Source organism: Centruroides sculpturatus, unplaced genomic scaffold (genome assembly GCF_000671375.1).
Source record: "Centruroides sculpturatus isolate CEXI.00-Female unplaced genomic scaffold, Cexi_2.0 scaffold8, whole genome shotgun sequence".
Lineage (NCBI taxonomy): Eukaryota > Metazoa > Arthropoda > Arachnida > Scorpiones > Buthidae > Centruroides > Centruroides sculpturatus.
In genome coordinates this window covers 1890543-1904237 of record NW_019384535.1, presented here as the reverse complement: position 1 = coordinate 1904237, position 13695 = coordinate 1890543, and the positions used below count along the sequence as shown (strand labels likewise).

The 13695-nt window shown below is 30.7% G+C and overlaps 1 protein-coding gene across 1 annotated transcript in view; it reads right to left on the bottom strand.

Annotated features, from left to right (window-relative positions):
• LOC111623233 (solute carrier family 22 member 4-like) overlaps nt 1-12535 on the bottom strand; it is a 26449-nt gene extending 13914 nt beyond the window's left edge. The window contains exons 1-3 of the mRNA XM_023365730.1: nt 12362-12535; nt 9598-9722; nt 9178-9412 (exon numbers count right to left, since the gene is read on the bottom strand). Of these exons, the coding sequence (XP_023221498.1) occupies nt 9178-9412; nt 9598-9722; nt 12362-12535 (534 nt within the window). The remainder of the gene's footprint in view (nt 1-9177; nt 9413-9597; nt 9723-12361) is intronic.
• Nucleotides 12536-13695: the final 1160 nt, after the last annotated feature.

Sequence of the window (13695 nt, the reverse complement as noted above, 5' to 3'; positions counted from 1 at the left end):
TTAGGGTGCGTTTACTTCTGAGTTAGCAGTGCTAATTCTGATAACCGGATGTGACGTCATTAGCACGTGTATTCGTGCTTGCTTGTCCAATTCGAAAGTGAACACATACGCTAACAAGAAATATGGCGGTTTCCAGCCATATTTCTTGTTAGCGTATGTGTTCACTTTCGAATTGGACAAGCAAGCACGTATACACGTGCTAATGACGTCACATCCGGTTATCAGAATTAGCACTGCTAATTCAGAAGTAAACGCACCCTAAGTGTGACAGATAAAAGGTTGTCCCTCTTTTAGGCTTTAATAGAATTTTGTGAATTATATACGAATTATGTGAATTGCTCAGTCTAAAAACGAGAAAAAAGTTTTAGAAAATTTTGTCAAGCTTTTAAGTTGTTAAAATGTTATTTGATGAACGTGATTGTTATTTGAGTGTTTGTAATCAATCTTATAAACAGACATGTGAAGTTACGCAAACATTTCGATGAATTGTAAACAATTTCTATACCTCTGAAATAATGTATCGAGAAAAAAACATTGTAACGCGAAACCGAACGCGAACCAGAGAAAAATAGATTCTCAGGCAAGTGTCACTGTTATCTCACTTGGCAAACAAAGGGAGAAGAGACTGACACCTTCCAGAGCTGCCAGCTATAATGTCGTTATTCCGTTACAACATTTTAAAGTGGCGGGGAGCTCTGTGAGGCTCTGGACGGGTCCGAACCCTCACTAAAATTTGCGTTAAAATAATTGTTTTAGAGAAAAAATATATAGTAGTTAGAAATAGATTTTTTATATGAAAACGCGACGCTAACTTTAAAACAATAAAAGAATGCAAATCCGTCGATCATTTCCGGTTGGAGATCGAATTAAACTTCGATTTTGACCTCTCCTGCGCCCCCGAAAGGTTTCGAATTGTCATCAGGTGACGAGGAGAGACCAATCGGAAAGGGGAATCTGAGAGAAAACGGATAAAACCCCAGAAATTCAAGGACGCGACGGCTTCTTCTCCCGAAAATTCAAAGTGACGGATCTGTTGTTGTGTGTGTCTCGCACCCATCTTCGTCTCCATCTCCCGACTTCGGATCGACATCTTTCCATCAACGGAAGTCGACCGCATTGTCCCGGAGTCATCGAGACGTGATGGAATGGTTCATTCGCGAACAAGGGACACTCCTTCAAAATGGGACTATCTTGGAAAGGAGAGGAAGACCCAGAGGCCGCAGCCGCCGCAGAACTTCCAAGATCGCGGAAATCTTGTAAGCTTCTTTCGTGTTTAATAAACGGTTGTGTTGTTTGTAAACGAAGCATCTATCTCTGACTCAACTGCTTCCACATGTCGTTGATTGTTACCGCTCGGCAATCCAAACGGCAAGGGAGACGATGACGATATATATCACATATTATCGTTCGTCGAGTTTTTTTTTTACAATTTTTGTAATAACTCAGGATTTATTTCTTCATAATTCGAAGTTTAGACTATTTACAAAAAGTCAAAATAAGTTTTGAGTCTATCTTTATCCTTTTTTACACTACCACAGAAGTAACAGTCTTAAAAAAATTTGCTTTGAAGAACTCTTCTTAAAACACAGGTAAAAATTGGTAAAAAAAAAACTTCACAAGGTTAAAAAAGATCAAGTGTCAGCCTTTCCTTGTAGGTTTCTGACACTTTTACAATTAAAAACACAAAGGAATTCTTCACTATTTCAAGGAAAGGCTGACACTTGATCTTTTTTAACCCTGTGAAGTTTTTTTTACTAATTTTTACCTGTGTTTTAAGAAGAGTTCTTCAAAGCAAATTTTTTTAAGACTGTTACTTCTGTGGTAGTGTAAAAAAGGATAAAGATAGACTCAAAAGTTATTTTGACTTATTGTAAATAGTCTAAACTTCGAATTATGAGTTTTTTTTTTTAATTTTCCCCCTCTCGGACCCCACATTTTTTTCGTGGAAAAAAGTTTTTATTTCCATTTTTATTCCACATTTTATTTCTTGTTAAGATAGTATTTAAATTTTAAAAATTTTTTCATAAATAAAATAAAACATAAAAACATAAATAATAAAGTAATACAGTATATACTGTATAAATTTATTACAGTTAGATATGATTTAAAAGTGGAATATTTTCTATTTAAAAAATCATTTTTAAACTTATCATTTTATATAATCGAAAAAAATGATATAGAATTATCAATGCCAACGAATTTTATAACTAGTTTATTGCACTATATTGCAGTGCCTCTAGCCAGCAGCAGAATTCATGCCCAACCTTAGGCAAGATGGGTGCAAGATGAGGTACCCCATCTTGCCCCAACGTTCACTTTTCATACTGACTGCAAACATGGGTCAACTTTATTTTAAAACTAAACAATTTCAGTCTTAAAGGTTACTTCGAATACCATAATATCTTCTTCTAAAAGATATCTTCATCTAAAAAATATCTTCATCTAAAAGATAATGTAAAAGTTCACAATGATGCTTACTTTGTTGAAACTTTGTAGCGGTCGTAAAATTAGATGAAGTCTTGGTGAAACATGGAAAACTGTCTTACTTCCAAACAAAGAGAGCGACTTTGACGTTCTCTCCTCCCGGATTTCTTTTGAGGTTGACATTTAGTTCTGCAAATAACAGTTAGATGAAAGCGCGTTAACCACGGATAAACAGACGTCCCCGTCTTACCCCATGGCCCCATCTTGCACCACCTTCCCCTACATATAAATGAGGATGTTTGTTTTTTTGTTTGTTCGGTATACACTCTTAGGCCGTTTGACCAATTGCTACAAAACTAGGTAGTTACATTTTTATATACTTCTCACTTTTCCACCTCAAATATCTATTGCATTTCTGTAAATCAATTTCTTTCTATCTATATTCGATTTGCTGATTTACATGTACTGTACCGTTATCTATTGGCAAAAATTTAACAAAATAATAAACTAAATATAATGTTTCATTTCATATAAATTTTATTATAAAATGGCGTATGTTAATCAATTCGCTGTAAATTATTAACACAAGAAACAAGAAACGACAAAAACTTGCTTTAAAATATTCAAGTGTGAACACCGATTTTTTTAACAGTCTAAACAACTTGTTTATCCACTTGATTTGCCTGCCTATTTGTGCCATTAGTGCCGAGTGAACCTGTAGTCTAGTAAAATTACGGTTTAACCGAGCATTAATTGTAGAAAAAAAATTTATTTTCTATTCTATAATTATTGCTCGACAAGATTGGGGCTTTTCATGTTTTTACTGGACTACTGACATTAGGAATAATGAGGCCTGTATCGTATCCCCTTCATGCAGTGCGTGTCATTGCATGCGTGCATTACTTGATATTTAGCAAATTTAGACATTATATTTGTTACAAAAATTGAAAGATTCATGTATTATTCTGCACATTATAAATTCGCAGCCATTACTTTCAAGGTCAGTACACAATTATAATCTCTATTTAAGAACGCCAGAACCAAATTTTCAAAAAAAAATTGCGGAAAATTTATCGCAACAAATATCCCATTAAATTTTGTTAGAAATTATTGTAGAATAATTTAAATTTTCTTTATTGTTAATTATTATTATTTATTTTTAGAAAATGTAATTTATGCATGTATTGAAATAGAGTTTTTTTTCGCGCTCAGGTATAAGTACTGTATACATCTAACGCAGTAATTATAAAATTTACATACAAAAATATAAGTAGTACTTGAGAAACAACTAATGGACTAATGGGGTATATGAGCANATTCCTCACTGTAGTAAATTTAAAACATAATATCGAATCGATAATATATATTTTATAAAAATGAACTTACTTATACTCTTCATCTGTTATGTCATTCATAATATTTTGAATTATTGTTGAATTTGCTTCGTGAAGTAGCTTCTGTAACACTGTTATAATACCAGAAGGCAGAATAACATCAACTAGAAAGTGATTCTAATTTATTAAGCATGAAAAGTAAGTTTCCAGTAAGAGAAAAATGCAACGTAGTGTTTATTACAACAACGTAGCGTTATTAGAAAAAGGCGTATTTTTCCATGATTAATTAATTGAAGTTGTTAACATATATTGGTAAAATAACATTACAAAAGTAATATAATATAGTTAATATTGTGTATTTTTGAGTACGTAAATATAATTATCATCATAATTCGCAGGCTTATGAAAGCCTCATAGCTTGTGATGTGAATTAAAAAGTAAACAGATAAACTTTTTAATTTTATTTGTTAGTTTTTTAATATTCCTAAAATAATAATTAATATTTTGTAAATTCCTCAAAGTAGAAATAGAAAAATTATAATATTAATTTACAAATACAGTAATAAATCAAACTCTTTTGGAGTAATATTTTAAGTTTCACGATAAAAAATTGTAGTTTTATTGTTTTGATGACAGAGTACCTTTAGTAGCTTCATTAAATGTAATGATACAACAATATCGGTTTCTATAATTAAAACTGAAATTTATTAGCGAAGCTACTTCTATAAGGCTTACAGAATTGTGTTCGTTCTTAAAGTCCGATCGATAGATTTTGACTAAAGTTTGTCATTTCCCATTAATTGATACGAGGAATCCAGAAATGTAATGTCGGTCATTTAAATGTAAAAAATCCAGCAACGACTCGCTTAACTTTATGCAACAATTAAAATTCTGTTGGCACGATTTGTTACAATATTTCATTTATAAACTGTTTGCATTTTTAATTATTATAAAATGGCAAAATGCTTAATTTTGAAGGTAGGGATGGGTTTTATAAAAAACAATTGAAATGCTATTAACGAGTAAAATAGTCATTAAGTCCGACCCGACTCGAGATACGACAGACGACTACCCATTATCACCTCACTCCATCGAACTTAAACCACCAAAATTTAACAGCACAAATCTTTCTAATACACAAACCTCTATGTAAAATTTCAAAAATTTTCGACAAAAAGCATGGAAGTTATTAACATTCAAAGAGAGTAAATAAAATCATGCCCTTCACACGCACATTAACATCCATACATACAGAAATAAACGAATGTTTTCGCATTTCTCGATGTTTCGATGTCTTCTGAGTCCAAAAACTTTTTAATCTTAAGCGGTCATCTTTTGACGGATCGCCATATTTTTTCTCTGTTATGTATAACAGAGCCAGTAAAGTATAAATAGGAGTCTACGACTTCGTTTTCGATGTAAAAATGTATTAAAGTAACATGTATGCTCTCTGATGCGACTGGGCGCGAATAACGTCATTTAGACACTAAATGTCGTTATTCGCGGTCTTTCATTTAGAGTCTAAATGTCGTTATTCGCGTATTAAATGAGGTCTTAGTCAAATGGCTCTCACATATTTATCGTCACCTGCAACAAGCGTTCGAAGTGAGCAGTTTTTCAGTGTAGCAGGAATTATTTACGATCCTCATCGTAATAGACTTTTGGGGGATAAAGCTGCCAAGTTACTCTTTTTGAAGTACAATTTACCATTAATTAATTTTGATTATGACATTTAATTTTTTTGAAGTTTCTAAAATTGTGATTATTTTATCTGATAATTTGATAATTAAAATTCTTTGATAATTATTATAATATAATATAACCGTGATGATTATTTCAATTAGCATTAGAGGTTTGATCTCACTATAAAGATAGTTAAATTAATACCTTATACTGGTAACTTATAATTAATGTTTAAATATTTAATTTTTGCAATATAAAAGTGCCAAATATGTGATTTTAATAAATAAAAAGTGATTTGAATTGAAGTTGTTAGTATTTTATTGCTCTCTCTCTTTAAAATTTCATATAAGTAATGAAATTAATTAAGATAAAAGATCCGTTAAAGATCCGCTAAAAAGTAACGGATACGGATCTTTTTTTTTCCCTCGAATATCCGCGGATACGGATACGGATATCCGGCACATCACTAATTTAGATCTATGGATCAAAACTAAAAACAGTGTGGCTTACGTTTAACGGAAAATAGGCGAGGAAAACAAACAAAACACAAGAACAAAGCGATCATTATCTATTGCTTTGTTCTTGGATGTCGGTATATGCAAGAAACGTCTTTCTGTATCTCGCCAATGAAATGATTGTCTTTCATGGGTGGCAGGTTCAAGAATAACCTCTTTTGTAGCGCAAGTGCCTGTGCACGTCCATTAGACACAAGGATCGCCTCGTCTGTGTCTAACAAGTACTGTACAGGGATCATTTATTTCCGGCTTCGCTTCAATTCTACAGCGATACGACAAAGTTTCGCGAATTCCTAGTTAAAGTGATTTTAAACTTGTTGCAGTGTATTAATATGGAAAGGCGACTAAAAAAATTAGAACGTAAATTAAACAAGCACTTATTTATTATGACATAATTACAATGCCGGGCTGCAACTTTTAACCATATTTTTAAATTATTTAATTTAAAATATATGCTCTCTACCTCAAATTAGTAGTGTCTTTCCCTTGTACATTATACTTTTCCTGTTAGCAATAGAGTCGTACCGGTGATCTCACACTTTAAAGGTGAAAAGTTTTGAATTGAAATAACATGACTAGACCGAATGTCACGTTCTTCCAGTTCAAAACTTATTTCTTATATAGTTAATTGGGCCTCTTTCCCCTAAGCTGTGCATATCTGGTCTCGCCTTTCATCTATCTAACTCCGTTCTCGAGATTAAGGAATAAAAATTGTAACTGTTTTTGAAATATAACACTGGATTTTTCATATAAGTTTTGAAATTATTAAAAGTGTTGTATAAATTTCATTATTAATTTTATGTATAAACATTACATCAATTAACCCGAAATATTTAACATAACACAAACGATTTGACGAATTATTTTCAGTCTATAATTTGACAAATTTTAATAATTTGTCAAATTATAAACCGAATTTGATTAATTTTAATAATTAATTTTAAATTAAATTATATCCGGAAAATAATCTGGCAGGTCGTTTAGAGTATATTAGTTTTATACTGTAGTTAAAATTATAGTTAATTTTATAAGTTTCAGAAATAGCTGGCGATTTCATATACACTACAGGGTGATTATAATTAGAGTTGCGCTACTCAGACCTGTCTAGAGCCCGTTCTCCTGAACATATTTTGATGAAACTTGGTATATATGTTATATGGACCATGGGGAATAGGGAAATGCAAAAAGAAAATATTTAGTTCGAATTTTACCACTAGGTGAAAAATGGCGCATGAAGAACGAGAAACACGAAATGGAAACACGCAAAAGGTTTTTATTCACGACATTTGTTCAATGTGCAATCCATTTACATCAATTACGTGTTCAAAACGTTTTAGAATGCTGTAAGGCGTTTTCAACACGGGACTGATGCAAATGTATTGCATTGTAAGGCGTCCAGAAATGAAAAACAATTGGGTGTTTTTCTGTACGTATGAAATGGATGTTGGTGTGTATATGGGGAGTCACGATTTTGTTTATTTTTTTAAAGCTTTATAACTCCTTTGTCTTTTACAAATAAATTCTGAAATTTAGCAGGAAGGTTTGTGCATTAGAGAGTATAATGCTGTTAAATTTTCGTGATTAATTAAATGTTGGAGGGATAGGAAAATACATAGGGTCGTGTGTCGTATCTCGAGTAGAATCGGACTTAATTATAACTTTACCTGTTACTAGCATTTACAATTTTTCCTAAACTCATCCCTACCCTCAAAATTTAGCTTTGTGCCATTTTATAATAATTAAAAATATAAAACATTCTTTGTAATTATACTTCGCAACATATAGATCTACNTGTGAACACCGATTTTTTTAACAGTCTAAACAACTTGTTTATCCACTTGATTTGCCTGCCTATTTGTGCCATTAGTGCCGAGTGAACCTGTAGTCTAGTAAAATTACGGTTTAACCGAGCATTAATTGTAGAAAAAAAATTTATTTTCTATTCTATAATTATTGCTCGACAAGATTGGGGCTTTTCATGTTTTTACTGGACTACTGACATTAGGAATAATGAGGCCTGTATCGTATCCCCTTCATGCAGTGCGTGTCATTGCATGCGTGCATTACTTGATATTTAGCAAATTTAGACATTATATTTGTTACAAAAATTGAAAGATTCATGTATTATTCTGCACATTATAAATTCGCAGCCATTACTTTCAAGGTCAGTACACAATTATAATCTCTATTTAAGAACGCCAGAACCAAATTTTCAAAAAAAAATTGCGGAAAATTTATCGCAACAAATATCCCATTAAATTTTGTTAGAAATTATTGTAGAATAATTTAAATTTTCTTTATTGTTAATTATTATTATTTATTTTTAGAAAATGTAATTTATGCATGTATTGAAATAGAGTTTTTTTTCGCGCTCAGGTATAAGTACTGTATACATCTAACGCAGTAATTATAAAATTTACATACAAAAATATAAGTAGTACTTGAGAAACAACTAATGGACTAATGGGGTATATGAGCAAAACAGGTTGAGAACCACTAGTCTATACTCTATTATTCAAATCAATTGGTTAAAAACACCTAGCAACGAGTTACTTAACTTTTAAGGTAACATTTAAAACTACGGTGTATTATGCCATCTGTTATGATCTTTTATTTTAAAAACTTTTGTAATTTTAACTATTATAAAATAGCAAATGTCTGATTTTCAAGTTAGAAATGGATTTTATAAAGAAAACGTAAATGCTAATAACGAGTAAAATCGTCATTAAGTTTCACTCTACTGAAAATATGGCACACGACTCCCCATACCCTAGCCCTTTATTCATCAATAGTTAATAGCATCAATTCCCCTAATACTCAAATCTCTCTGCAGAATTTCAGAAATTTTGTATAAAAAGCAAAGGAGTTATTAAACTTCAAATAGGGTGAACAAAACCCTGCCTCACACACACAAGCACAAACAGAGAAAACCCCGAATTTTTTTATTTGTCAATGTTTTAAGACCCCTGAGTGCAAAAATGTTAAAATCTGAAGTGTGTCATTTCTTGAGCGATCGCCGTACTTTCCCTATTATTATAACAGATCCGGGAATATAATAGTAGAGGAAGTAGTTATTTTTAATTTCATTTAAATAGCATCGTTCTTCCAATAGTAACTTATAAGTATACTTAACTACTATTGGAATCAACTAAATAAAAATTCTCAGTATTTACAGGAGCCATAAGTTATAAAAACGGTATTAAAATTGAAAATTTACTCACTTTCTCAGTTATAGTGGATGCATAAAAGGAATGATCGTATTCCCACGACGTGCATGGAATTCGGGTTCTATTCTTTCCAGATGATAAACTATACATTTCACATTTACTATACACTTGTTTACTGCCAATTCTTTCTAAAGGAATGCTGAAATTTTTCCATTCTTCTGTAGTCATATTCGAAAATTTTGATGGCTTCGCACACCAATAATCAATGTTCGGCGCCATGAATATTACACTAAAATTAAACCATCCAATACAGCAGCTTGAAATTAACAAAATTGAGAAGTATAGTAGGTGCCATTTTCCCCAGTATCCAATTATATCCGTTACATCGGAATTTTCTTTTTTTAATTCCTCACTGTAGTAAATTTAAAACATAATATCGAATCGATAATATATATTTTATAAAAATGAACTTACTTATACTCTTCATCTGTTATGTCATTCATAATATTTTGAATTATTGTTGAATTTGCTTCGTGAAGTAGCTTCTGTAACACTGTTATAATACCAGAAGGCAGAATAACATCAACTAGAAAGTGATTCTAATTTATTAAGCATGAAAAGTAAGTTTCCAGTAAGAGAAAAATGCAACGTAGTGTTTATTACAACAACGTAGCGTTATTAGAAAAAGGCGTATTTTTCCATGATTAATTAATTGAAGTTGTTAACATATATTGGTAAAATAACATTACAAAAGTAATATAATATAGTTAATATTGTGTATTTTTGAGTACGTAAATATAATTATCATCATAATTAGCAGGCTTATGAAAGCCTCATAGCTTGTGATGTGAATTAAAAAGTAAACAGATAAACATTTTAATTTTATTTGTTAATTTTTTAATATTCCTAAAATAATAATTAATATTTTGTAAATTCCTCAGAGCGGAAATAGAAAAATTATAATATTAATTTACAAATAATAAATCAAACTCTTTTGGAGTAATATTTTAAGTTTCACGATAAAAAATTGTAGTTTTATTGTTTTGATGACAGAGTACCTTTAGTAGCTTCATTAAATGTAATGATACAACAATATCGGTTTCTATAATTAAAACTGAAATTTATTAGCGAAGCTACTTCTATAAGGCTTACAGAATTGTGTTCGTTCTTAAAGTCCGATCGATAGATTTTGACTAAAGTTTGTCATTTCCCATTAATTGATACGAGGAATCCAGAAATGTAATGTCGGTCATTTAAATGTAAAAAATCCAGCAACGACTCGCTTAACTTTATGCAACAATTAAAATTCTGTTGGCACGATTTGTTACAATATTTCATTTATAAACTGTTTGCATTTTTAATTATTATAAAATGGCAAAATGCTTAATTTTGAAGGTAGGGATGGGTTTTATAAAAAACAATTGAAATGCTATTAACGAGTAAAATAGTCATTAAGTCCGACCCGACTCGAGATACGACAGACGACTACCCATTATCACCTCACTCCATCGAACTTAAACCACCAAAATTTAACAGCACAAATCTTTCTAATACACAAACCTCTATGTAAAATTTCAAAAATTTTCGACAAAAAGCATGGAAGTTATTAACATTCAAAGAGAGTAAATAAAATCATGCCCTTCACACGCACATTAACATCCATACATACAGAAATAAACGAATGTTTTCGCATTTCTCGATGTTTCGATGTCTTCTGAGTCCAAAAACTTTTTAATCTTAAGCGGTCATCTTTTGACGGATCGCCATATTTTTTCTCTGTTATGTATAACAGAGCCAGTAAAGTATAAATAGGAGTCTACGACTTCGTTTTCGATGTAAAAATGTATTAAAGTAACATGTATGCTCTCTGATGCGACTGGGCGCGAATAACGTCATTTAGACACTAAATGTCGTTATTCGCGGTCTTTCATTTAGAGTCTAAATGTCGTTATTCGCGTATTAAATGAGGTCTTAGTCAAATGGCTCTCACATATTTATCGTCACCTGCAACAAGCGTTCGAAGTGAGCAGTTTTTCAGTGTAGCAGGAATTATTTACGATCCTCATCGTAATAGACTTTTGGGGGATAAAGCTGCCAAGTTACTCTTTTTGAAGTACAATTTACCATTAATTAATTTTGATTATGACATTTAATTTTTTGAAGTTTATAAAATGTGATTATTTTATCTGATAATTTGATAATTATTGTAATATAATATGATATAACCGTGATGATTATTTCAAATAGCATGAGAGGTTTGATCTCACTATAAAGATAGTTAAATTAATACCTTATACTGGTAACCTACTATAATTAATGTTTAAATATTTAATTTTTGCAATATGAATGTGCCAAGTATGTGATTTTAAGAAATAAAAAGTGATTTAAATTAAAGTTATTAGTATTTTNCATCTAACGCAGTAATTATAAAATTTACATACAAAAATATAAGTAGTACTTGAGAAACAACTAATGGACTAATGGGGTATATGAACAAAACAGGTTGAGAACCACTAGTCTATACTCTATTATTCAAATCAATTGGTTAAAAACACCTAGCAACGAGTTACTTAACTTTTAAGGTAACATTTAAAACTACGGTGTATTATGCCATCTGTTATGATCTTTTATTTTAAAAACTTTTGTAATTTTAACTATTATAAAATAGCAAATGTCTGATTTTCAAGTTAGAAATGGATTTTATAAAGAAAACGTAAATGCTAATAACGAGTAAAATCGTCATTAAGTTTCACTCTACTGAAAATATGGCACACGACTCCCCATACCCTAGCCCTTTATTCATCAATAGTTAATAGCATCAATTCCCCTAATACTCAAATCTCTCTGCAAAATTTCAGAAATTTTGTATAAAAAGCAAAGGAGTTATTAAACTTCAAATAGGGTGAACAAAACCCTGCCTCACACACACAAGCACAAACAGAGAAAACCCCGAATTTTTTTATTTGTCAATGTTTTAAGACCCCTGAGTGCAAAAATGTTAAAATCTGAAGTGTGTCATTTCTTGAGCGATCGCCGTACTTTCCCTATTATTATAACAGATCCGGGAATATAATAGTAGAGGAAGTAGTTATTTTTAATTTCATTTAAATAGCATCGTTCTTCCAATAGTAACTTATAAGTATACTTAACTACTATTGGAATCAACTAAATAAAAATTCTCAGTATTTACAGGAGCCATAAGTTATAAAAACGGTATTAAAATTGAAAATTTTCTCACTTTCTCAGTTATAGTGGATGCATAAAAGGAATGATCGTATTCCCACGACGTGCATGGAATTCGGGTTCTATTCTTTCCAGATGATAAACTATACATTTCACATTTACTATACACTTGTTTACTGCCAATTCTTTCTAAAGGAATGCTGAAATTTTTCCATTCTTCTGTAGTCATATTCGAAAATTTTGATGGCTTCGCACACCAATAATCAATGTTCGGCGCCATGAATATTACACTAAAATTAAACCATCCAATACAACAGCTTGAAATTAACAAAATTGAGAAGTATAGTAGGTGCCATTTTCCCCAGTATCCAATTATATCCGTTACATCGGAATTTTCTTTTTTTAATTCCTCACTGTAGTAAATTTAAAACATAATATCGAATCGATAATATATATTTTATAAAAATGAACTTACTTATACTCTTCATCTGTTATGTCATTCATAATATTTTGAATTATTGTTGAATTTGCTTCGTGAAGTAGCTTCTGTAACACTGTTATAATACCAGAAGGCAGAATAACATCAACTAGAAAGTGATTCTAATTTATTAAGCATGAAAAGTAAGTTTCCAGTAAGAGAAAAATGCAACGTAGTGTTTATTACAACAACGTAGCGTTATTAGAAAAAGGCGTATTTTTCCATGATTAATTAATTGAAGTTGTTAACATATATTGGTAAAATAACATTACAAAAGTAATATAATATAGTTAATATTGTGTATTTTTGAGTACGTAAATATAATTATCATCATAATTAGCAGGCTTATGAAAGCCTCATAGCTTGTGATGTGAATTAAAAAGTAAACAGATAAACATTTTAATTTTATTTGTTAATTTTTTAATATTCCTAAAATAATAATTAATATTTTGTAAATTCCTCAGAGCGGAAATAGAAAAATTATAATATTAATTTACAAATAATAAATCAAACTCTTTTGGAGTAATATTTTAAGTTTCACGATAAAAAATTGTAGTTTTATTGTTTTGATGACAGAGTACCTTTAGTAGCTTCATTAAATGTAATGATACAACAATATCGGTTTCTATAATTAAAACTGAAATTTATTAGCGAAGCTACTTCTATAAGGCTTACAGAATTGTGTTCGTTCTTAAAGTCCGATCGATAGATTTTGACTAAAGTTTGTCATTTCCCATTAATTGATACGAGGAATCCAGAAATGTAATGTCGGTCATTTAAATGTAAAAAATCCAGCAACGACTCGCTTAACTTTATGCAACAATTAAAATTCTGTTGGCACGATTTGTTACAATATTTCATTTATAAACTGTTTGCATTTTTAATTATTATAAAATGGCAAAATGCTTAAT